This window comes from Nerophis ophidion, linkage group LG01, assembly GCF_033978795.1.
Source record: "Nerophis ophidion isolate RoL-2023_Sa linkage group LG01, RoL_Noph_v1.0, whole genome shotgun sequence".
Lineage (NCBI taxonomy): Eukaryota > Metazoa > Chordata > Actinopteri > Syngnathiformes > Syngnathidae > Nerophis > Nerophis ophidion.
The window spans coordinates 73641836-73668532 of record NC_084611.1 but is presented as its reverse complement, the minus strand read 5'-3'; the positions used below and the strand labels follow the sequence as shown (position 1 = coordinate 73668532).

Genomic DNA, 26697 nt, shown 5'->3' with positions numbered 1-26697 from the left:
AAGCGCCATCCCATTCCTAACCCCATAGGGTTCAATATGACCTTTTGCAGATATTACAGCTTCAACTCTTCTGGGAAGGCTATCCACAAGGTTGCGAAGTGTGTTTATAGGAATTTTCCATTGGTGAGGTCACACACTGTTGTTGGTCGAGAAGGCCTGGCTTTCAGTCCCCGTTTTAATTCATTAAAAAGGTGATCTATCGGGTTCAGATCAGGACTCTGTGCAGGCCAGTCAAGTTCATCCATACCAGACTCTGTCATCCATGTCTTTATGGACCTTGCTTTGTGCACTGGTGCACAGTCATGTTTGAAGAGGAAGGGGCCCGCTCCAAACTGTTGGGAGCTTGGAATCGTCCAAAATGTTTTGGTATCCCGGAGCATTCAAAGTTCCTTTCACTGGATTTAAGGGGCCAATCCCAACTCCTGAAAAAAAACAAAAAAAAACCACCATAATTCCTCCACTGATCCCTTTCTGTTTGTTTACTTGGCCTACCACTTTGTGGCTAAGCTGCTGTCGTTACCAAACTTTTCCATTTTCTTACAATAAAGCAGACAGTTGACTTTGGAATATTTAGGAAATTTCACGACTGGATTTGTTGCACAGGTGGCATCCCATTACAATTCCACGCTGGAAATCACTGAAAGCAGCGCATTCTTTCACAAATGTTTGTAGAAACAGTCTCCATGCCTAACTGTTTGATTTTATACACCTGTGTATAAAAGTGATTAAGACACCTGAAAACTGTTGATTATGCAACAATAAAGGTACATTGTGAGTGTTTGAGTGTAGTTAACATTTGGCAATATTCATCTTTGTGTACCACACATTACACTGAGTTATGATGGCATGAGCCGTAATACTTATGTCTTCTTTTCTCTTTCAATTTCCACAGGTTTTTCAAAAGGATAGTGACTGGTGCAAAGCGGAGCTACGTGGGATAGGCGGCTTTGTTCACAGCAATTATATTAGGTATACACCCCACCCGTAAGTATATTAATCAACATTTAATCTCTGATAAAATGTTCTTCTCGGCTTGTCAATCACATACTTTATAATCAGATGGGGGTAGTAACGCGTTACATTTACTACAATACATTTACTAAAGTAGCTTTTTGGATAAATTGTACTTGATCGAGTAGTTTTAATGTAACATACGTTTTACTTTACGCTACTTTTACTCCGTTATATAGAGTTTAATTTCATTTATTTATGTCATAATAATATATTACAACTATTATTACTATTATTATTGATTACGGCTTGCCAGACTCTGTTTCACCAATCCAACGTTGGCAGTAGTGACGTTTAATTCTATTTTACCAAACAAACAAGCACATAGTACAGCAACAGAAAGCTGAAATAGGTCAGCATTTTTAAGTATGTGATAAAATAGAGACCCACTTACTGTCATGATCAGTGGCCCGGATCATGTTTTGTTTAGTCATGGTCTGTTAGTTTTGGATTCCCTCAGTTCCTGTTTTTTTTGGGCACCCATGAGTTTGTTTTGATTACCATGGGTACTGTTTGGGTTCACCTCCCTCTGGTTAGTGGTCGGCATGCTCACCTGCTGCCGAGCACTAATCTGAGAGCTATTTACTCACGTTTCTTGCCACGCTCAGTCTGGCTTCATTATTTGCTGTATGCAACGTGTTGGTTTATGACTGTTTCTCGATTCCTGGTTCCTGTGCTAAGTTTTGGTTCCTTAGCTTCTCATGCGATCGGCACGCTTCCCAATATATGATATTTCTACCTTCACACTTTCGTCTGGAGTTGTCAGTCTGCATCTTGGGCGAACGACCCCGCAGTAAGGTGCAACACCCACGTGACACTTACTTGTTTAATAAGTTTTAGAGTGTTCCCAAAGAAGACACAACAATGATGTGACATAACGCCAGCATATCCCGGCTGTTTGAGAGAACTGCTGAACAGAAAACTCCTTAAGTAGTTAACAAAGAAACGTAATCTTTTTGTCAGTCTCTGATGATCCTAATAACCACAGGTCATCATTTAAACATTACCAACATCAAAAAGCAGTGGAAAGTAGTACTTATCTGCTAGAGCCGTAGCTTTAAAAGTTACTAGCACTATCTTATTAGCATGTATCATTGTCTACTTCTACTGTATTTACATAGATAAACAAGCTGAAATGACCACCATTGCCCCCTAGTGTACGAGAGGCACACTGCATATGGCCACCAATCACATTAGAGAAAAGAGAATAGAAACTACAACTTCACATGAAGCGTAATAACTGAATTATTTGACAAATCAGACTAATTTAGTACATATAAACATATTGACTGTAAAAAGTGACATGACGTCAGGCAAAGCAGCAAAAAAAAAATCTTTAATGATTAATTTGACCTGGGCAAATTAGGACCTGGGGGCCACATGCGGCCCGTTAAGCTTTTCAATCTGGCCCGCCGGACTTTCCCAAATAATTATTTTAGATCTTTAAGATGGAAAGTGTAGCTGCCATTATGATGTGCTGTGATGTTTTCTAATGACTGTAAGTCTTCAACTATACTAAGTATTTCAATGGTTGGAATCTGCGCTTATGGATGATGTACTAGTTACTATGGTAATCTAATTTGTTACTATGGTAATCTACGTCACAGTAGTGTGGGCGAGAAGCGTTTCCGCAGACGCGTGAGGGGACTTTCACAACAAAGTTCTAAAGCTTAGTGATATATCAGATGTATCAGATTGTAGGTGGGTTTATTTTGTACCCTTTGTCAGGTTCAAACACTGATGACATCTATTAACCAAGACAAAAGGCAAAGAATCAAACAGAGACAGAATTAAATTTGGACTCAGAATCTGAAGAGAGACATGGCCACTGTACACTCTCTGTACAGGCTCCACCAAGCTCTGCCCCACGACCGTACTCATCCTTCTTTATTTGATTCCCCCCCGCCCCCTTCTCTCCTTCCCACAGCTGCTTCCTCAGGGAAGTGGGTCGTGAACAGCGTTGCCTTCGGTTCCCCAACAGTTCAAAGAAAGTTCCATAAAATTGTTCAAAGGGAGTCCCATAAAATAGATCAAAGAAAGAGTTTGCAAAAATACTTCGAAAAGAGTTCCTGTGGAAGTTGGGCAGATTCTGCCATCTGTCCGCTTGGAAGTCCAGTGAAGTTTTATGAGCATTCTTCTTTGAAGGTTTCAGCCTTTTATCTTCTCGTCCGGAACACAATGTAATACAAAGTTTTATTTGATAATTTACACACAATTTTTCTGACATTTCCCCCCTGTTTATCAAATAATTTCCCCGGATTCTTCTCATCCCCATTAACTTCTTCTTGCGATTTTCATTTATTGGTTAATTTTCCCAGAACCAAGTTGTGTTTACACTCAGAATTGAACATCAATTTTTCCCTCATAATTATGACATTTCTGGAAATAAATCAGCAACACCATCCAGGAAGATATTTTCTTCTTCATATTCATTTTCCTTGTTATCCACCAGGAAGTACATCTGAACAGCTTTTCATCTGCTGGGCTAATCGCTGTGGTAATCAAGACGGTTAAGCACAGAACATAGTGTATTTGCCAAACACGTCCAACCACTCACACATAGTTTTATCTATGCCAGAGTGCTTTTTAGTATTACCGTTAAGGGTGTGCAGGCCTTCCAGTGCTTTGGTCAGGCTACTTTCTTTATCGGTGTAGTTTGGTATGAACATCCAACACCGTTCACCAAATATTGCGCACACGCCCCCTTTTTCCGCTAACAACATGTCTAGCCAAGGGAGTAGGTTTGATTTTGAGATTGGTGGGGACACAAAAGTGCTCCAAGGCAGCACTCTGAAAGTTTACTTCTTCTTTTTTTTACAATAGCAATCATAATTTCACGTCATGCAGATGTTAGAGGGTAAAGCAACTAAAATGAAAGCAAAGGAGACAACTTGGAAGAGTTCTCATCTTTACTCCTTAGTGTAGGGCTGTAGTGCAACTGTGCATCATACTGTCAATTAACATAGCCTACTGTCCATCAACAACATCAGAAATACATTCATGCAATACAACATTGTAAATAAACATAAATTAACTGTAATAATATTTTCCCCAACTTGTGTTTAAATCACTCAATTTTTCCCTTCAACTACTTCTTTCTATTGCTGCTTTTGTACTGTAAATATGTTTGTCACTAATACTCAAATACAAGCAGATTAGTGTCCACTGGTTGTTCCTATTTGAAAGAGCCAAACACATGCCTCCGCCGGTCTGTCACAGATATGAACTGCTGGCCAAAAATATGTTGATGCATGACAGATACATTAAGGACAATGACCATGATGGTACAGTTACTGCCTGAGCAAAAAGGCTTTTACTAAATATGAATATTACTTCATATTAATGAATTATATTTTAGCATTGTAAAATCACATGATCATCTAGTGAGGGTTTATTGTATTTCCACCACTTTGGTATTTTCAAACCGTTACTCACTTCTACACAAATACATGAAACTAAAAAATAATTTCAAAAATAAAACGGAAAGGTGAAATCCGGCGATCTGATCGGCTGTCAACCGCGGTTTAAATATTCTAAAGCCTTATTACAGCGTAGGCTATCACTCCGCCTCGGGCACGCATGACTGGTATGAATGGAAGTTGTTGTCATGTATCCATGACAACGGACTGTTGCAGTCCGTAGTAAAAGACAGCTGATGTTTTTACGAAGTTAAAAAACGGACTAAAGTAGTTGAATTCACATGTTTAAGGTTATCTTTCACCTCCGGGGAGGGTTAACAATGGTAAAGGGGACTGAGCATTGACTTTCACCTGGAAAAAAAGCAGAGGAAAAGACGAGATGCAGAGCTAATTTGGAGCTAATGTCTGGATAGGTGGGACAATTTTTTCCACAGTGAGGCTATTTTATTGGATAATATGTATTTCTGGTTGAATAGAACTACATTAAATTGATTTAGTATTCCTATTTTATATTGCCTTTATTTGTAACCGTTTTATAAAAGCAATATATCACTCCAGTCTATGGTATATGCTCATTATAGCACTCTAAGGGGCGTGACTGGAGTGATATATTGTTGAATTATTCAATATTGTTGAGCCTCTATACTGTCTTGAAGTAACTTACAGTTTGACTCCTAAAGAAGTCTCTTATATCCAGTTTTCTTTTCATTGACATCCTTCAAAACCTACAGCACACACGCACGCAAACAGACACAAACACAATGTAAATCACAGCACTGATATTAAAATATATCTAGCTACCGTGTGCCAGGAACAAAAAATGCCGAACATGTTGACAACTTACACTTACTTGCAACTTACACTTACAACTTACACCGAGTTGCACTGCCTCTCGTCCGCTCGCTAGCAACTAGCATGTAGGCTAGCTTTTACAAGCAGAAGGAGTGACAGCGTGGACAGCCAATCACACGTAAGTTAGCATGAAAGCGGCAACCAATCAGTGAGCGATATTTAGGTTAGAGGCGGGACTTCTAGCAGAGACCGACATTTAACCCTTTCTGTGCCATAATCATTGACTAAACATTACGGGCAGCGCGTGTATTGATAGTGACTACACAGTAGCAGCTGGATATTGGTAGGGACGTGTCCCTAGCGTCCCTACCCAATTCTACGCCCTTGTGTCTAGCGTTATACGGTTTTGAAAAGCCATAAGGAAGGTGGCGGTGAGTTGATCGGCAACGGCTTCAAGTCAGCCTGTGTAATTTTCTAATCTCTGTACGTTCCAGTGGACATAGTTTATTCTGTCAACATTTTTGTTAATCGTACACCACATGTAGACGAATGATTCAAATTCAGCTGCAACTTGATTAACCAATTTATAGTCGTCAGATACACTTCTATGGACACCCATTGCATCGATCAAAATTGGATCTACAACACTTTTCCAGTTTACCATGTCTAATTATTTTCCCATGTTCAGATATATCAAAACTATTCAGGCATGTTAAAAATCTTTGTCCAAATATTCATACATTTGCTATGTGTAAGCAGTTCTTATGATAAGTTTCCTAACTGTTGTACAGAGCCTTGCATGTCAATGCAGGTATAATTAGCTTTTTTTTTTTTACATATTTATCAATTATTGGTTTCTGTTTTGTCTCTTTACCTACAAGGTCAATTTTGTTTTGCTCATTACTTCAATAAACTTTTTTTGACTCATCTTGAGTAATTGTCTGGGCTTTTACATACAACACAATCAGTTTTTGTAGCCTTTCCAACTTGCTCCGTCATAAGGAACAAATTAATTTGCCAAAACAGGAACCAATTATTATCAAACTTTGACACACCATCAAATGGTATGCTTACAAGTATGACAGTGGAATTTATATTGTGCCAGTTAACATGTCCCTTTGATAACACAAATACAATCCCAAATACTTTTTTCCCATTACATGACCTTTTTACAATGGTCTTGGTGTACTCAGCTTGGTCTTTCCACTATCTTTACTGCTGTCTTACTTGTTTACAACCTCTCTCCCCCCCTTGGAGAATGCAAATGTTTCCTTTTCATTGATTTTTAAAACATTTTGGAAGCTGATAAGGTCTTCCAAATATTATTTCAGGTGGTCTAAGTCCTGTTGTACTCGTAACGTTCATGTCCTGTACATTTTTACCAACTCTTTGCATAATGCTTTTGCTACTGTTAGCGCATCTGCTTTTCCTGTAGGAAATATTTCTACCCACTTTCATCTCCGTAATATCGCTAAAATTCGCTCCATTTTGTCCACTAAAGACGCTGAGATCATTATCAATGCGTTTGGTACGTCTCGTTTTGATTACTGTAACGTATTATTTTCGGGTCTCCCCATGTCTAGCATTAAACGATTACAGTTGGTACAAAATGCGGCTGCTAGACTTTTGACAATAACAAGAAAGTTTGATAATGTTATGCCTATACTGGCTCACCTGCACTGGCTTCCTGTGCACTTAAGATGTGACTTTAAGGTTTTACTACCGGTACTTACATATAAAATACTACACTGTCTAGCTCCATCCTATCTTGCCGATTGTATTGTACCATATGTCCCGGCAAGAAATCTGTATTCAAAAGACTCCGGCTTATTAGTGATTCCTAGAGCCCAAAAAAAGTCTGCGGGCTATAGAGCATTTTCCGTTCGGGCTCCAGTACTCTGGAATGCCCTCCCGGTAACAGTTCGAGATGCTACCTCAGTAGAAGCTTTTAAGTCTCACCTTAAAACTAATTTGTATACTCTAGCCTTTAAATAGACATCCTTTTTAGACCAGTTGATCTGCCGCTTCTTTTCTTTTTCTCCTCTGTCCCCCCCTCCCTTGTGGAGGGGGGCCAATCCGATGACCATGGATGAAGTACTGGTTGTCCAGAGTAGAGACCCAGGATGGACCGCTCGTCGGGACCCAGGATGGACCGCTCGCCTGTGTATCGGTTGGGGACATCTCTACGATGCTGATTTCCTGTGGACAGGACTCTCGCTGCTGTCTTGGATCCGCTTTGAACTTAACTCTCGCGGCTGTGTTGGAGCCACTAATGATTGAACTTTCACAGTATCATGTTAGACCCGCTCGACATCCATTGCTTTCGGTCCTCTAGAGGGGGGGTGGGGGGGGGGGGGGCGTTGCCCACATTTGAGGTCCTCTCCAAGGTTTCTCATATTCATCATTGTCACTGGCGTCCCACTAGGTGTGAGTTTTCCTTGCCCTTATGTGGGTTCTCCCGAGGATGTCGTCGTCGTAGTGGTTTGTACGGTCCTTTGGGACATTTGTGATTTAGGGCTATATAAATAAACATTGATTGATTGATTGACTTTGAAAATGCATCTACTATGACCAGACAATAATGTTTTCCTTCACTCTTATTTAGTTCAATAAAATCCATGCATAAATGTTGTATACAATTTAAAAAAAAAAACATTTATTCAAATTAAACTATAGGAAGTTTAGTACTTCCATATGAGGCTAGTCATATCCCTCCTGTTGAGCCATGAGTTCACCTATGTCTCAAAACTGCTACCCACTTATAAAGATTTTTTGGTACGATTAGTTTATTGTCTGGACATACATAGATGTCTTCTTTGTTCAACGTGACTCTGTTTTTTTATTCATTTATCTTTTTCTTTTGGAGTACTTTGTTGTTGCATATATTTTAGTATATCATTATTCATGTCACTAATTTGTAGTTTGAAATTGGTATTTCTTTTTCTGCTGCTTGTTTTGCTGTTTTGTCAGCCAACACATTTCCTAGTCATACTATGTACGTTCCTTCGGTGTGTGCTGCACATTTGCATATTGCTATTTTAGCTGGTAGCTGTACCGCTTCTAATATAAAAAAAAAATTCTAATAGTTCTCCATGTTTTACAGGTTTTCCTGTTGACGTTATCATTCCTATATTCTTCCAGTGTTATGCAAATGTGTGCAATGTTGAAAATCTGTATTGACTATCTGTGAATATTGTGACCATTTGATCTTTCATTACTTTACATGCTTCTATTTGTGTTACTAATTCTGCAGCTTGCATTGAGTAATTTGATGGTCATTTGATAGTTTTCAAAATTTCCGTTGCTGTAACAACCGCACATACTATTATATTTTTATTTCACAGAATGCTGCTTCAGCTTCTGAATTCCACTCTACAGATGATTACATTTTTTTTTACATTAATTTATTTAATGGAGCTACTATTTCAGCATAATTTGATATCCAACTTCTACAGCAGGGGTCGGGAACCTTTTTGGCTGAGAGAGCCATGAAAGCCAAATATTTTCAAATGTATTTCCGTGAGAGCCATATAATATTTTTTAACACTGAATACAATTAAATGCGTGCATTTTTAAGTAAGACCAACATAATACGTCTCTTATTCTTTTTAATAACGTTGTTATTGGAGCAGTACATCTCGGATGGTAGAGTGGCCGTGCCAGCAACTTGAGGGTTCCAGGTTCAACCCCCGCTTCTGCCATCCTAGTCACTGCCGTCGTGTCCTTGGGCAAGACACTTTACCCACCTGCTCCCAGTGCCACCCACACTGGTTTAAATGTAACTTAGATATTGGGTTTCACTATGTAAAGCGCTTTGAGTCACTAGAGAAAAAGCGCTATATAAATATAATTCACTTCACAATATAATTCACTTATTCTAAAGCTTACCAATAATAAATATAATACTTCTTACCATTAATGCGACTTCTTGAACAGGTGCGATAGAAAATGGATGGTTGAATTAAAATGCATGAGAATGTCTTATCCTTTGAACGTTATTTTAAACACTGTGCTTATCAGCGGAATTATTCATTACTTATCATGTTAAGCAATGCCAGCTAAGAGTTATCTGAGAGCCAGATGCAGTCATCAAAAGAGCCACATCTGGCTCTAGAGCCATAGGTTCCCTACCCCTGTTCTACAGTAATTAGTTAATCCTAAAAATTACATTATTTGCTTCTTTATTTGTGGTTTTTGTACTTGTAGTTCTTTGTTTTCCTACTTTACTCAATAGTGCGCCCACCTCTGTTTAGGGAATATCCTACATACTTTTTTTCTGTTTCGCATAATTTGACTTTTATTTTGCTTACTTTGTATCCTTCACTATGTACTGTAGATGATTTAATAACGCTAATGTCATTTTTCTCCTAATTCAAATTTTATACGTATTACTTTATGTAATTTTTTAAGTAACATTTTAAACTCACTTCATTGTCCATACGCCACTTAATCTATACTTTTACACTCAGAATTTACATTTTTCCAATTGTTTATATTTCTTATTTGCAATTATTATTCAATAATATTCAAAGCAAACAGTTATCTATCGCTAACTGATAGTCGTTTTGATTGCCATGTCTCCTTATTTATTCTATGTTATGTTATTATCTTATCTTAGCTCAACACCCAGATGTATGGAGTACAGCAAATGTCTAAAACATAATTTAACCTAAGAATGTTATACTACACTTCAAAGTTAAACCTACATGTAACACATTCATTTTCACACCTCCCCCAATGCACCACGCACACACACGCACACAAAGTTGTGTGTGAGTGCGCGAGTGCACTGCCAAGGGTAAAGGTCCGCAACACTTGAAGAGAGTATTTTATTTTTATTTTTCTCTTCTTTCCTCAGCTTATGATAAATGATAAATGGGTTGTACTTGTATAGGGCTTTTCTACCTTCAAGGTACTCAAAGTGCTTTGACACTACTTCCACATTTACCCATTCACACACACATTCACACACTGATGGAGGGAGCTGCCATGCAAGGGGCTAACCAGCACCCATCAGGAGCAAGGGTGAAGTGTCTTGCTCTGGACACAACGGACGTGACGAGGTTGGTACTAGGTGGGGATTGAACCAGGGACCCTCTGGTTGCGCACGGCCACTCTCCCACTGTGCCACGCGCCGTCCCCTTATATCCCACTTTACCATGTTATACATATCAACTCTTATTATAAAAATTAATCTAGGTATTTATTTGTTCCATTATTTTAAAATTGCAAATATATATATATATATATTTGCATATATAATAGCGCCACAAACATACATGTATATCTTAAGTCTACATTTTCTTCATATCTCATTTCAATACACATTATCTCTGTCGTACGCATTCGTTTATTCCATTTTGCATTAATTCTTATTGTTTTCCTCTCATTTCTTCATCGATTTTTACTTTTATCTCACTTTAGCACTTTGAAATGTTCTCCTATTTTTAATTGTATTTTAACATATTTTATTTTTATTTGAAATTTCGGGGTTTTTACACAATTTGTACCTGGAAAGATACACACTTAAACACACATTAACAAACAAGTTTGCAGCGTTCTTACCACCAATGGCATATGCTGACAACATGACAAATTGGTGTTGTCTTTTAACAGTCATGCTGAGTTACTTTGTTATTTTTTATTTTTTTCCCCAGGACAGTCTCTTGCAAAATGTCCTTCTCTGCCACAACGCCAATACGCAGTAGGGTGTAACTGTTGCTGTTGTTGCTGTCTTTTATTTTTATTTTTCACTACTTTTTCCGCATGGAGTGCATGGTTTATATATTCTTCTAATGTGCCTTTTTTAAACCATCTTATATCTACTTTTTCCTTTGTCTCTCTCTTCTGCCTGTTGCAGTTCCCTGTGTATTCCTCTTCCTTTTTGCAATATAACACCTTCTCACCCTTCTTACTCTCTCTGTCTCCCTTTTCTCTGGCCCTGACCAATTTTAGCCAAAATTCTACATTATCATCTCCTTCTTCCTTCATCATTTTAAGATTGCCTTTTGTTTTTTATTTTATGGTGCCTTTAGGTTCTACTAATTTGGTTGTTTTTAAGTGTCCCTCAAATTTGTAATCTTTTTTCCCTTTATACACGTCGCTTCTACTGGAGATAATTCCACAGTGGAGGTGTCTTGAATAATGCTTCCTCAATAACCCACTATTTACTTCTCACAACTTTAATATGGAGTGATAGCCTAAGGGTGACACCTTTCAATATACTGATTAGCGGATATCTAAGTTTTTCATGTGGACTCCGACGCCCCCAAGGTTATTGTTGTTTACAGAAAAGTGTCAGTTTTCTGAAAAGACCATTTCAGGTCTGTGTTTTAGACTCAGTCATCCCTCTGGATATGGCTTACAGATTTTTCAATTCATTGTGGGCTCTCCCTCCCCCAGTATTTTATGGCTATTACGGATGTTTCAGTGTTTGCGGTCCCGTTTACCTTCAGTATTTTGGCCTCTTCAGTTTTAGAATTTTAGTTTTTAACTTATCACGGATATTTCAGTTTTCGCGTAATCTGATGTCCTGCAGTATATTGGCTTTTTACCTGTTAGAGCCTAGGATTTACAGGGTTTGTATATGCGTCGTAACCCTCAGCCACACACTTTTTCCATGCGTCGTAACCCTTAGTTACACACTTTTTCTACGCGCCGTCACCCTTAGTTACACGCTTTTTCTTTGTAATTCAAAACGTACTCACTGAACTCTGCGTTCCTTCCTTTTGTCCTCGGTGTTCCGTCACTCGTCCAATTCCAGCCAAAATGAAGAAAACGCAGTTCCTCAATCAGGATTTAAATGCCATGGTCTTTCTGGTTTCACTCACTCTTGCTGGAATCATCAGACGTGTTGAAATCCGGATCGAAGGACCAACAAGATGTCAGGTTCAAACACTGATGACATCTATTAAACAAGACAAAAGGCAAATAATCAAACAGAGACAGAACTAAATTTGGACTCAGAATTTGAGGAGAGACATGGCCTCTGTACACTCTCCGTACAGTCTCCACCAAGCTCTGCCCCAAGACCGTACTCATCCTTCTTTATTTGTTTCTCCTTCCCACAGCTGCTAACCTCAGGGAAGTGGGTCGTGAACAGCGTTTCCTTCGGTTCCCGAACAGTTCAAAGAAAGTTCCATAAAATTGTTCAAAGGGAGTCCCATAAAATAGATCAAAGAAAGAGTTTGTAAAAATACTTCAAAAAGAGTTCCTGTAGAAGTTGGGCAGATTCTGCCATCTGTCCGCTTGGAAGTCCAGTGTAGTTTTACGAGCATTCTTCTTTGAAGGTTTCAGCCTTTTGTCTTCTCGTCCGGAACACAATATAATACAAAGTTTTATTTGATAATTTACACACAATTTTTTTGACACCCTTCGCGTTCATATTTCATTGTTTGTTGCATTTCACTTGATTGTAAAATATGTCGGTAGAAAGGGGGTGTAACATTCATCCATCCATCCATCCATCATATTTTGTCAATATTCAGTCTTTTATCGTTCATAGAAAAATGTAAAATTCCATTATGTTTTTTAACGCGGTCTGTCATAACGTTTTTAGCATTCAATCAGAAATTATTGTGAAGTTTTGTATTAGTGTTCCTAAAAATAGATAAACCGGCCCCCAGACACGTATTTTTCTCTAAATGTGGCCCCCGAGTCAAAATAATTGATTTATATCATTTATCGTCATGTGTGTCAGTACATAAGTTTACTTTTCAGCTTCCAGGAATTTTACTTCCCACAAGAGAAAACATGTTGAAGTAAATTGTAAATTACTTTTATATTTCACACACACACACACACACACACACACACACACACACACACACACACACACACACACACGCACTTTCTTGTACTTTTTACCTTCTTAAGACCTCTGAAAAATGTCAACCACTTTAGGACCACCCTTTCTAGATGAAAAAAGTTTTGTATTTACAACTTTAATAACATATACATACTATGTAATTATAAAAAAGGTAAGCTTTTAGTTAATTATTTTTTTTTTTTTGTCATTGGTGTTTAATCTTCATTATTTACTTCAAGTTATTACAGTATGTCTTTCTATATATATTTTATTTTTTTATATTAATTTTGGTCAAAGGGGGCGCATTTCGATTTCTTATACACACTTATTATATATGTTGGTCAGAGGGGGACCACTTCAAATTTTTACACACAGTTGTTATTTCATTTGTTGACCAGAGGGGGAGCACTTTTAAAACTAACACAATCAATTTGAAAAATCCCTCCTTTTTGGGACCACCCTCCTTTTGATTAAATACATAAATAATGTTTACCTCCAAAAAAAAAAAAAGGGTTCAAGATGTTCATAATTATTGTTCTGTGTACTTTGTGAACAGTTGTGGTTTGAACAGTCTCTTAAACTGAATCATATTGGTGCTTTTTTTGATGTATTTAGTTAATCAATTGCATAATTTAATTCCACATACGGATATGCTAAAGATTTTAAGTGTTGTACGGGCATACAGATGTTATAAATTTGATTTTCCTCCAAGGTTATATATCTCCTTTTTTGTTGAGAAGAATTATTGTACATTCTTGGGTAGCAGGTTATAGTGTGTTTTGAAAAAGTGTTAAAGTAAATTATACACAAAATAATACATGACTAAGAGTGGCCGAGAGTGGCCGTGCGCAACCCGAGGGTCCTTGGTTCAAATCCCACCTAGTACCAACTTCGTCACGTCCGTTGTGTCCTGAGCAAGACACTTCGCCCTTGCTCCTGATGGGTGCTGGTTGGCGCCTTGCATGGCAGCTCCCTCCATCAGTGTGTGATTGTGTGTGTGAATGGGTAAATGTGGAAGTAGTGTCAAAGCGCTTTGGGTACCTTGAAGGTAGAAAAGCGCTATACAAGTACAACCCATTTATCATTTAAAATATCTTTAATTTTAAGACGTGTTAAAGTTAAAGTACCACTGATAGTCACACACACACTAGGTGTGGTGAAATTACTCTCTGCATTCGACCCATCCCCTTTTTCCACCCCCTGGGAGGTGAGGGGAGCAGTGAGCAGCAGCGATGGCCGTGCTCGCTAAATCCAGAATTGATTCTTTGACTGACTTGTCACCACAAGAATCTGAACCAAATTGAAACCATGAACTGTTGCAAGAGTTGCATCTGTAATAAGCATCTTTTTTTCAGCAGTCACTACGTTTCCATGCACTAAATTAGTCTGATTTCTCAAATATTGAAATTTTTTGTATTTTCATATGCGAATATTGGTCATACTTCATGTGCCCCCTGTACACTGGGGGGGCTCTTATTTCATTTTAGAGAGGAGGACAGAATTACTTTTCCGGTTGACCTATGACGTCACACTAGGAATTGAGGATATTTACAATTCATTTTAAGGGATGTCCGCTGTAATATTGGCACAGATTACAAATTTTAAATAGCAGACTGCTATGAAACGCAGGGAGGACTGAGGGGATGACGGCGGCAGACTGACACCAGAGGGCAGTAATGTACAGTAATATATATAAATCCATCCATCCATCCATTTTCTACCGCTCATTCCCCATATATATATATATATATATATATATATATATATATATATATATATATATATATATATATATATCAATCAATCAATCAATGTTTACTTATATAGCCCTAAATCACTAGTGTCTCAAAGGGCTGCACAAACCAATACGACATCCTCGGTAGGCCCACATAAGGGCAAGGAAAACTCACACCCAGTGGGACGTCGGTGACAATGATGACTATGAGAACCTTGGAGAGGAGGAAAGCAATGGATGTCGAGCGGGTCTAACATGATACTGTGAAAGTTCAATCCATAATGGATCCAACACAGTCGCAAGAGTCCAGTCCAAAGCGGATCCAACACAGCAGCGAGAGTCCCGTTCACAGCGGAGCCAGCAGGAAAACATCCCAAGCGGAGGCGGATCAGCAGCGCAGAGATGTCCGCAGCCGATACACAGGCGAGCAGTACATGGCCACCGGATCGGACCGGACCCCCTCCACAAGGGAGAGTGGGACATAGGAGAAAAAGAAAAGAAGCGGCAGATCAACTGGTCTAAAAAGGGAGTCTATTTAAAGGCTAGAGTATACAAATGAGTTTTAAGGTGAGACTTAAATGCTTCTACTGAGGTGGCATCTCGAACTTTTACCGGGAGGGCATTCCAGAGTACTGGAGCCCGAAATGAAAACGCTCTATAGCCCACAGACTTTTTTTGGGCTTTGGGAATCACTAATAAGCCGGAGTCCTTTGAACGCAGATTTCTTGCCGGGACATATGGTACAATACAATCGGCAAGATAGGATGGAGCTAGACAGTGTAGTATTTTATACGTAAGTAGTAAAACCTTAAAGTCACATCTTAAGTGCACAGGAAGCCAGTGCAGGTGAGCCAGTACAGGCGTAATGTGATCAAACTTTCTTGTTCTTGTCAAAAGTCTAGCAGCCGCATTTTGTACCAACTGTAATCTTTTAATGCTAGACATGGGGAGACCCGAAAATAATACGTAACAGTAGTCGAGACGAGACGTAACAAACGCATGGATAATGATCTCAGCGTCTTTAGTGGACAGAATGGAGCGAATTTTAGCGATATTACGGAGATGAAAGAAGGCCGTTTTAGTAACGCTTTTAATGTGTGACTCAAAGGAGAGAGTTGGGTCAAAGATAACACCCAGATTCTTTACCGTGTCGCCTTGTTTAATTGTTTGGTTGTCAAACGTTAGAGTTGTATCATTAAATAGAGGTCAGTGTCTAGCAGGACCGATAATCAGCATTTCCGTTTTTTGGGCGTTGAGTTGCAAAAAGTTAGCGGACATCCATTGTGTATATATATATATATATATATATATATATATATATATATATATATATATATATATATATATATATATATATATATATATATATATATATATATATACACACATATATATATATATATATATATATATATACATATATATATATATGTATATATATATATATATATATATAACCTATACGTGCTACAAAGCAATGCAATAAATATATAAATGGGGTGTTATGGGCTAGGAACAGAAGACTAGTTTCAACTCGTAGAGAGAGGCAGAGCTTAAATTGTAGTTTGGTTGACACCGTGTATTGGAGAATTAGTGATGGACAGCAGATATATACACACACAATGCGTTGAATGGCCATTCAACATGAAAGCAATTTAAAGAGAAAAACACAAGTACTATATACATATATATATAATTCCATTTAAACTAATCAGTGTCTTTGGATCTTGTTTAAATCTCAATTCAGATAATAGTTCTTGGGAAAAAAAGATAGCAGTACAGTCCTTGTGCTGCGGGTAAAGTGATAATTGTAAAGGGTTGGCTCGAGAGCCTCCTACCAGCACAGACAGAGCAGGTGTTGAGGTTCCTGGCTAGAATCTTCCAATACCGATCCTTGGACTAGGTGATTATTTTCCTCAGCTCGCCATCAAAAAGAGAAGCCTGGCCTGTGTAAGAGCCAGAACCATTCCTATAAATCCATAATCTTCATTAAATAACACTAAATTGCGTTATCTAGTATTCATAATATATTATCCAACTAAGTATTCATAATATATTATTCAATAATATATTATCAAGTATTCATAATAAATATTCAATAATTTCTAGTTCTTTCCTCAATATTGTACAATCTAAATCAATAAACATCAGAATCACAATATGCAATAAAATGCTAAAATAACTATTAGCAGCATAATTATGACCTATACAAAGCAGTCAGTGCACTAAATGTGCTTATGATCTAAACCTTTTTTCAGTGATGTACCATCCATCCATCCATCCATCCATCCATCATCTTCCGCTTATCCGAGGTCGGGTCGCGGGGGCAGCAGCCTAAGCAGGGAAGCCCAGACTTCCCTATCTCCAGCCACTTCGTCTAGCTCTTCCCGGGGGATCCCGAGGCGTTCCCAGGCCAGCCGGGAGACATAGTCTTCCCAACGTGTCCTGGGTCTTCCCCGTGGCCTCCTACCAGCTGGACGTGCCCTAAACACCTCCCTAGGGAGGCGTTCGGGTGGCATCCTGACCAGATGCCCGAACCACCTCATCTGGCTCCTCTCGATGTGGAGGAGCAGCGGCTTTACGTTGAGTTCCTCCCGGATGGCAGAGCTTCTCACCCTATCTCTAAGGGAGAGCCCCGCCACCCGGCGGAGGAAACTCATTTCGGCCGCTTGTACCCGTGATCTTATCCTTTCGGTCATGACCCAAAGCTCATGACCATAGGTGAGGATGGGAACGTAGATCGACCGGTAAATTGAGAGCTTTGCCTTCCGGCTCAGCTCCTTCTTCACCACAACGGATCGATACAACGTCCGCATTACTGAAGACGCCGCACCGATCCGCCTGTCGATCTCACGATCCACTCTTCCCCCACTCGTGAACAAGACTCCTAGGTACTTGAACTCCTCCACTTGGGGCAGGGTCCCCTCCCCAACCCGGAGATGGCACTCCACCCTTTTCCGGGCGAGAACCATGGACTCGGACTTGGAGGTGCTGATTCTCATTCCGGTCGCTTCACACTCGGCTGCGAACCGATCCAGTGAGAGCTGAAGATCCCGGCCAGATGAAGCCATCAGGACTACATCATCTGCAAAAAGCAGAGACCTAATCCCGTGGCCACCAAACCGGAACCCCTCAACGCCTTGGCTGCGCCTAGAAATTCTGTCCATAAAAGTTATGAACAGAATCGGTGACAAAGGACAGCCTTGGCGGAGTCCAACCTTCACTGGAAACGTGTCCGACTTACTGCCAGCAATGCGGACCAAGCTCTGACACTGATCATACAGGGAGCGGACTGCCACAATAAGACATTCCGATACCCCATACTCTCTGAGCACTCCCCACAGGACTTCCCGAGGGACACGGTCGAATGCCTTCTCCAAGTCCACAAAGCACATGTAGACTGGTTGGGCAAACTCCCATGCACCCTCAAGAACCCTGCCGAGAGTATAGAGCTGGTCCACAGTTCCACGACCAGGACGAAAACCACACTGTTCCTCCTGAATCCGAGGTTCGACTATCCAGCGAAGCCTCCTCTCCAGTACACCTGAATAAACCTTACCGGGAAGGCTGAGGAGTGTGATCCCACGATAGTTGGAACACACCCTCCGGTCCCCCTTCTTAAAGAGAGGGACCACCACCCCGGTCTGCCAATCCATAGGTACCGCCCCCGATGTCCACGCGATGCTGCAGAGTCTTGTCAACCAAGACAGCCCCACAGCATCCAGAGCCTTAAGGAACTCCGGGCGGATCTCATCCACCCCCGGGGCCTTGCCGCCAAGGAGCTTTTTAACTACCTCAGCGACCTCAGCCCCAGAAATAGGAGAGTCCACTACAGATTCCCCAGGCACCGCTTCCTCAAAGAAAGACGTGTTGGTGGGATTGAGGAGGTCTTCGAAGTATTCCCTCCACCGATCCACAACATCCGCAGTCGAAGTCAGCAGAACACCATCCGCACCATACACGGTGTTGATAGTGCACTGCTTCCCCTTCCTGAGGCGCCGTATGGTGGTCCAGAATCGCTTCGAAGCCGTCCGGAAGTCGTTTTCCATGGCTTCCCCGAACTCTTCCCATGTCCGAGTTTTTGCCTCCGCGACCGCTAAAGCTGCACACCGCTTGGCCCGTCGGTACCCGTCCACTGCCTCCGGAGTCCTATGAGCCAAAAGAACCCGATAGGACTCCTTCTTCAGCTTGACGGCATCCCTCACTGCTGGTGTCCACCAACGGGTTCTGGGATTACCGCCACGACAGGCACCAACAACCTTGCGGCCACAGCTCCAATCAGCCGCCTCGACAATAGAGGTTCGGAACATGGTCCACTCGGACTCAATGTCCCGCACCTCCCTCGTGACATGTTCAAAGTTCTCCCGGAGGTGTGAATTGAAACTCTCTCTGACAGGAGACTCTACCAGACGTTCCCAGCAGACCCTCACAATGCGTTTGGGCCTGCCAGGTCGGTCCGGCATCCTCCCCCACCATCGCAGCCAACTCACCACCAGGTGGTGATCGGTAGAAAGCTCCGCCCCTCTCTTCACCCGAGTGTCCAAAACATAAGGCCGCAAATCCGATGACACAACTACAAAGTCGATCATGGAACTGCGGCCTAGGGTGTCCTGGTGCCAAGTGCACATATGGACACCCTTATGTTTGAACATGGTGTTTGTTATCGAAAAACTGTGACGAGCACAAAAGTCCAATAACAAAACACCACTCGGGTTTAGATCCGGGCGACCATTCTTCCCAATCACGCCTCTCCAGGTTTCACTGTCGTTGCCAACATGAGCGTTGAAGTCTCCCAGTAGGACAAGGGAATCACCCGGAGGAGCACTTTCCAGTACTCCCTCGAGTGTACCCAAAAAGGGTGGGTATTCTGAACTGCTGTTTGGTGCGTAAGCACAAACAACAGTCAGGACCCGTCCCCCCACCCGAAGGCGAAGGGAAGCTACCCTCTCGTCCACTGGGTTGAACTCAAACGTACAGGCTTTGAGCCGGGGGGCAACCAGAATTGCCACCCCAGCCCGTCGCCTCTCACTGCCGGCAACGCCAGAGTGGAAGAGGGTCCAGTCCCTCTCGAGAGAACTGGTTCCAGAGCCCTTGCTGTGCGTCGAGGTGAGTCCGACTATATCCAGCCGGAACTTCTCTACCTCGCGCACTAGCTCAGGCTCCTTCCCCCCCAGTGAGGTGACGTTCCACGTCCCAAGAGCTAGCTTCTGTAGCCGAGGATCGGACCGCCAAGTGCCCTGCCTTCGGCTGCCGCCCAGCTCACAATGCACCCGACCTCTATGGCCCCTCCTATGAGTGGTGAGCCCATTTGAGGGATGACCCACGTTGCCTCTTCGGGCTGTGCCCGGCCGGGCCCCATGGGAACAGGCCCGACCACCAGGCGCTCGCCATCGTGCCCCAACTCCGGGCCTGGCTCCAGAGCGGGGCCCCGGTGACCCACGTCCGGGCGAGGGAAATCTGGGTTCATTTCGTTGTAATTCCATAGAAGTCTTTGAGCTGCTCTTTGTCTGATCACTCACCTAGGACCTGTTTGTCTTGGGAGACCCTACCAGGGGGCATGAAAACCCCCAGACAACATAGCTCCTAGGATCATTGGGACACGCAAACTCCTCTACCACGGTAAGGTAGCAGCTCAGAGAGGAGGTGATGTACCCCCTGTGAATATTTTTTTAACTCAAGTACCCCCTAATCAGAGCAAAGCATTTTTGGTTGAAAAAAAAAGAGATAAAGAAGTAAAATACAGCACTATGTCATCAGTTTCTGATTTATTAAATTTAATAACAGTGCAAAATATTGCTAATTTGTAGTGGTCTTTCTTGAACTATTTGGAAAAAGGATTAAAAAATAACTAAAAACTTGTTGAAAAATTAAAAAAATGGTTCAATTATAAAGATTTCTACACATAAAAGTAATCATCGACTTAAAGTGCCCTCTTTGGGGGTTGTAATAGAGATCCATCTGGATTCATGAAGTTAATTCTAAACATTTCTTCACAAACAAAATAATATTTAATATCAATATTTATGGAACATGTCCACAAAAAAAAAATCTAACTGTCAACACTGAATATTGCATTGTTGCACTTCTTTTCAGAGTTCTTTTTGACAGACATTTTAGTGAGAAACCTGAGCTTGTGCTTCACTGAGGATCTTTGTCAGTCTTGGTGATATTGTGGACGCCTTCCGCGTCGTGCCTTGAGATGACCTGAATTCATTTGGTCTCCTCTTAAAAAAACATCAGGTTGGTTACCGACATGGCAAGCGTGTCTTGTCCGGAGATGCCGCTGTTAGCTAACATTTCTCCACAGAAAAAACACAATGCCTTTGGGGGGGTTACAACTCAAAGCCGTAAATCCCATTAACACATATTCTTCGGATATAATGTCTGAATTGTGCCGGCTCTGGTTTGGCCTTATTTGGCACATGTTCCTCCTCGTTTTCAGCTGCATTACTGCTACGCTTTAACCACGCCTCCATTGTTTTCTCAATCGATAGTTGATTGACAGTTGGTGCCGTGCGGCACCGCCAGGTAGGATCAAACCATCATAGTATGGGGGGAAACTCTAGGTTAATGGTAATTAATTGAATAGCCAAGTACTTGATTTGATGTTCATTTTTTGAACTTACATTCATACTTTGTTGAGGTATTATTGAATAAATACATTTAAAAAGGATTTTAGAATTTTTGCTATTTTTATAATATTTTTTTAAAAATCTCACGTACCCCCTGGGATACCTTCAAGTTCCCCCAGGGGTATGCGTACCCCATTTGAGAAACACTGATCCAAACACATAAAAGTACATTCAATACACAAATGTGATCATTAGTTTAAGTCATAAACCTTTTATATGGATGATTGAGAATATGCCACAAAGACTGTTGCAATGAAGAAAGATTAATACTTAAAGTGCTATTGTCATTAATATGGACTCACCAACTCAGCTTCTATAGTCAAACACAGCTTAATGACAAAGAATCCGGCGCTGGAAGTCGGCTCTCTAAAGTTACAAAAGAGGCATGTAGTTTAAAATCCGTCAGCGAAATATTTCAGGTGAAAACGAGGTTTAAAACCTACCTCAAGCAGAAATGCAATCGATCTCTCATGTCCTGTCTCCTGGCTACTTCCTGCTATCAGCTTATAAGCACCACTAATTGGACCGCGGCGGTCACGTGACAAGGGAGGAGTGCCCGAGTTGCCAAAGATTAACTAGAGCAAGAGCATACCGGTCACTTTCGGCTACCGGTATATACCTACAGCTGATTGGACTGTGGCGGTCACATGACTAGGAAGTGCACAAAGGCAAGAGCCTAATAGTCTCCGCAAATGTATTTGACACCTGCGTTGTATATATATATATATATATATATATATATATATATATATATACATATATAAGGGCTTCACGGTGGCAGAGGGGTTACTGCGTCTGCCTCACAATACGAAGGTCCTGCAGTCCTGGGTTCAAATCCAGGCTCGGGATCTTTCTGTGTGGAGTTTGCATGTTCTCCCCGTGAATGCGTGGGTTCCCTCCGGGTACTCCGGCTTCCTCCCACTTCCAAAGACATGCACCTGAGGATAGGTTGATTGGCAACACTAAATTGGCCCTAGGTTATGAATGTGAGTGTGAATGTTGTCTGTCTATCTGTGTTGGCCCTGCGATGAGGTCGCGACTTGTCCAGGGTGTACCCCGCCTTCCGCCCGATTGTAGCTGAGATAGGCGCCAGCGCCCCCCGCGACCCCGAAAGGGAATAAGCTGTAGAAAATGGATGGATGGATATATATATATATATATATATATATATATATATATATATATATATATATATATATATATATATATATATATAATACGAATAATAAACAATACTAACAAACTAAGGAAATGAAGTGTGACAAAACTCAAGAGTATGTATGGTGTAAGACTATGTGTAGAATTTAACTGAAGTGTGTTACCAAGTTACCAAAGTGTTGAACGAAATACGAGGAAGTCCAGGGGGGAGGCAGATGATCAGGGGCGAGAGAGAAGCGTCAGAATCAAGGGGCTAGCGAGAAGTTCGAGGAACAAAGGAGGCAGTCAGAGTACAGACGGAGATCCGGGGAAAAGTGAGACGCACAGCTCACTTTCCAGGCAATGGAAGGTACTGTGGGAACACGGGAGAAGACAAGGGACAAGTCAAGCCACGGAGAGGATTCAAGAATGGAGCGTAAAGCAGTCGCTTACGGTACAACATGAAAACTAAGTTCCCGCGCCAATCCTTGGGTCCACTAGTCTTTTATCCAGCTTGCCCTCATCAAAATCAGGTGTGCAGATTTGCAATTGACTGCGGGCTTGTCGCTGCTTGGGCGTGCTGCACTAAGTGTCAGCGGGGGCGTGTCCGAGCGTGCTGTCAGCGGATCCTCCGGGTGGTCCAGCAGAGGAGGGAGACGCAGACTGCGTGTGCGCCGTAACACAGACAGCATCAAGAAATTATCTCGGATTGTGCTACGGACATGCTGCCACTAACAAGAATGTTCAAGGTTGGACGCAATTTTTTCAAAGTCATTCTTGGACGAAAATCCTGGAAACAAAACCATTGAATGTCTCGAAGTTTATTTATAAGGCTTCGTGGATTGAGTTTTAAATCCGAAGGAAAAGACTGTCAACCCCGGGGCCCGACTTTGAACTGCTAGCGCGTCATATGTGGTCACTTAATAACCTCTCCACGCAGAAGAGGGGGGCAGAGCACAAAAAGGGACGGCAGATCAACTGGTCAAAAAGGGAGGACTATTTAAAGGCTAGAATTACAATTGTTGCTGTTTTTATTGAATGGTGTCTACTTTCGGGTTGGATCCTGCACGTTAGTATTGGCGCAAGCGCAATACGAAGGGTCTTCTCCGGCTGTTGAGCGATCTGCTTTCCAATCGCATAATCTAGGTGTGTTAGTCCGACTTTTCACAAACCGAACACGATCACATTAAGGTGTTTCCATGGGTTGTAGGAAGCGTATTTGAGAAATTGGACTAATTTATTGTATAGACATGTACTAGTGTCAATGTAATCATTGTAATCACACGATTGTTTATCCAGCTCTTGTATTGAATTATTAGCGTGTACAGGTTTCCTTCTAAGCACTGCACCAAGTCTTCTGTATTAATTGCAAAATAGTCAATGGAAATACAGCATTATAAAAGCAATCATTTTGTCAATTGGTATCAATGCTACCACTCTCTTAAAGGCCTACTGAAATGAGATTTTCTTATTTAAACGGGGATAGCAGGTCCATTCTATGTGTCATACTTGATCATTTCGCAATATTGCCATATTTTTGCTGAAAGGATTTAGTAGAGAACATCAACGATAAATTTGGCAACTTTTGGTGCTAATAAAAAAGCCTCGCCTTTACCGGAAGTCGCAGACGATGACGTCACAAGGGTGAGTGCTCCTCACGTCCTCACATTGTTTATAATGGTAGCCTCCAGCAGAAAGAGCTATTTGGACGGAGAAAACGACAATTTCCCCATTAATTTGAGTGAGGATGAAAGATTTGTGGATGATGATATTGATAGCGAAGGACTAGAAAAAATAAAATGAAAAAAAATAAAGTTGGAAAAAAAAAAGCCGATTGCATTGGGACAGATTCCAATGTTTTTAGACACATTTACTAGGATAATTCTGGGAAATCCCTTATCTTTCTATTGTGTTGCTATTGTTTTAGTGAGATTAAACAGTACCTGATAGTCGGAAGGGTGTGTCCACGGGTGTCTTGAGGCCAGTCTCTGTGGGAAGCCGACGGCAGCTGCGTGGGTGGCGCAAGCTCAGCTGATCTCCGGTAAGAGGTGACTGTTTACCACAATTTTCTCACCGAAACCTGCCGGTTGACAAGTGGTCAGGAACCTTGTCCGCTTGACCGCTCTGATCCACAGTAAAGCTTCACCTCGAGGAATTTGAAACAAGGAATCTCCGTGTGTTTGTGTGGCTAAAGGATAAAGCTTCCCAACTCCATCTTTCTACTTTGACTTCTCCATTATTAATTGAACAAATCGTATAAGATTCAGCAACACAGATGCCCAGAATACTGTGTAATTGCGCGATGAAAAGAGACGACTTTTAGCCGCAAATGGTGCTGCGCTAATATGTCCTCTACAGTCCGTGACGTCACGCACACGCGTCATCATTCCGCGACGTTTTCAACTCCGCGGGAAATTTAAAATTGCAATTTAGTAAACTAAAAAGGCCGTATTGGCATGTGTTGCAATGTTAATATTTCATCATTGATATATAAACTATCAGGCTGCGTGGTCGGTAGTAGTGGGTTTCAGTAGGCCTTTAAATACTGGACATTTATTTTTCTATATTTTGTTTATTACAGATGGTTCCTTGGGAAAGTTGACAAAGCCGAAGCTGAGGAAATACTTAAGGACATGCCTCACAATGGAAACTTCCTTGTACGAGAAAACGAGCACTCACCAGGATCCTTCAAGCTCTCTGTCAAGTCAGTGCTCCTTTAAATGACACCAAGGCCTCTAAAACCCACACAGTATATTATATAACAATTATAAATATGACTAAGTTTCAACGACTTTGCTGTCTAAAGAAGGCACTGGATTTGGGACTAGAGTCACGATGCCTCTTTGAGTTTTGTGAAAATTTATACAACACAGTCTACATTGTACTTTCTCTCAGGGTATTATAAAATAATTCATTCCTTTCTTACCATTTATCCGGTTCAGGGTCAAGTTTGAACTGGAGCCTATCCCAGCTGACTTTGGGTGGAAGGCAAAGTACATATTGACCTAGTCCCCAGTCACTCACATGAAACAAAAAACAACATTTACACATACATTCACAGCTATGGACAGTTTAGAGTTCCCAATTAACCTACTGTTTTTTTGGAATGTGGGGGCTAACTGGAGTAAGAAACACAATTGCAAGCACAAGGGGAGGATGCCACAGGATTTTTTTTTCCAAACACTCCAAAGTGCCTCAAATCTGATCCGCCTGCATCCATGTGTTGGCGTACCGTTGAACAGTAGGGATGGGATTCATTGAATTGAAACTTTTTATTAGTAGATTGCACAGTACAGTACATAATCCGTACAATGAACCACTAAATTTTAACACTGGAATACGTTTTTCAACTTGTTTAAGTCGGGGTCCACGTTAATCAATTCCTGGTAATTATTGTAAAAATTAATAATTCATATGACCCCTTTCCCCGCGATTTACCTGACACATGAAGCGTGATGAATTTGCACTATCCACTTTAGCCGCCAGACGGCAGGAGAATGTTGGATATTTTAAAATGTGTTTTGTAGCAAATTCCAACGTTGACCATAGGATTAGTTGCTATATAGAGTGGCACTTTCCATCATTTTCAGCAGACTGCATTGCAAAGTGATTAACCCCTCACCTTCCTCTCCCATGAATCGGGCCACATGACTCTCTTCCTCACTGTATCAATGACTAAAGTTACTAATTAATTAATATAATATAATAATATTATTCAACTACAAACCCCGTTTCCATATGAGTTGGGAAATTGTGTTAGATGTAAATATAAACGGACTACAATGATTTGCAAATCCTTTTCAACCCATATTCAGTTGAATATGCTACAAAGACAACATATTTGAAGTTAAAACTGATAAACATTTTTTTTTGTGCAAATAATCATTAACTTTAGAATTTGATGCCAGCAACATGTGACAAACAAGTTGGGAAAGGTGGCAATAAATACTGATAAAGTTGATGAATGCTCATCAAACACTTATTTGGAACATCCCACAGGTGTGCAGGATAATTGGGAACATGTGGGTGCCATGATTGGGTATAAAAGCATTTTACGTGAAATGCTAAGTAATTCACAAACAATGGATGGGGTGAGGGTCACCACTTTGTAAGCAAATTGTCAAACAGTTCAAGAACAACATTTCTCAACGAGCTATTGCAAAG

The 26697-nt window shown here is 41.0% G+C and overlaps 1 protein-coding gene across 1 annotated transcript in view; it reads left to right on the top strand.

Annotated features, from left to right (window-relative positions):
• Positions 1-26697, top strand: part of grb2a (growth factor receptor-bound protein 2a) — a 74653-nt gene that overhangs the window by 28665 nt on the left and 19291 nt on the right. Inside the window, exons 2-3 of the mRNA XM_061910992.1 lie at positions 893-984; positions 25115-25237. Coding sequence (XP_061766976.1) covers positions 893-984; positions 25115-25237 — 215 coding nt within the window. The remainder of the gene's footprint in view (positions 1-892; positions 985-25114; positions 25238-26697) is intronic.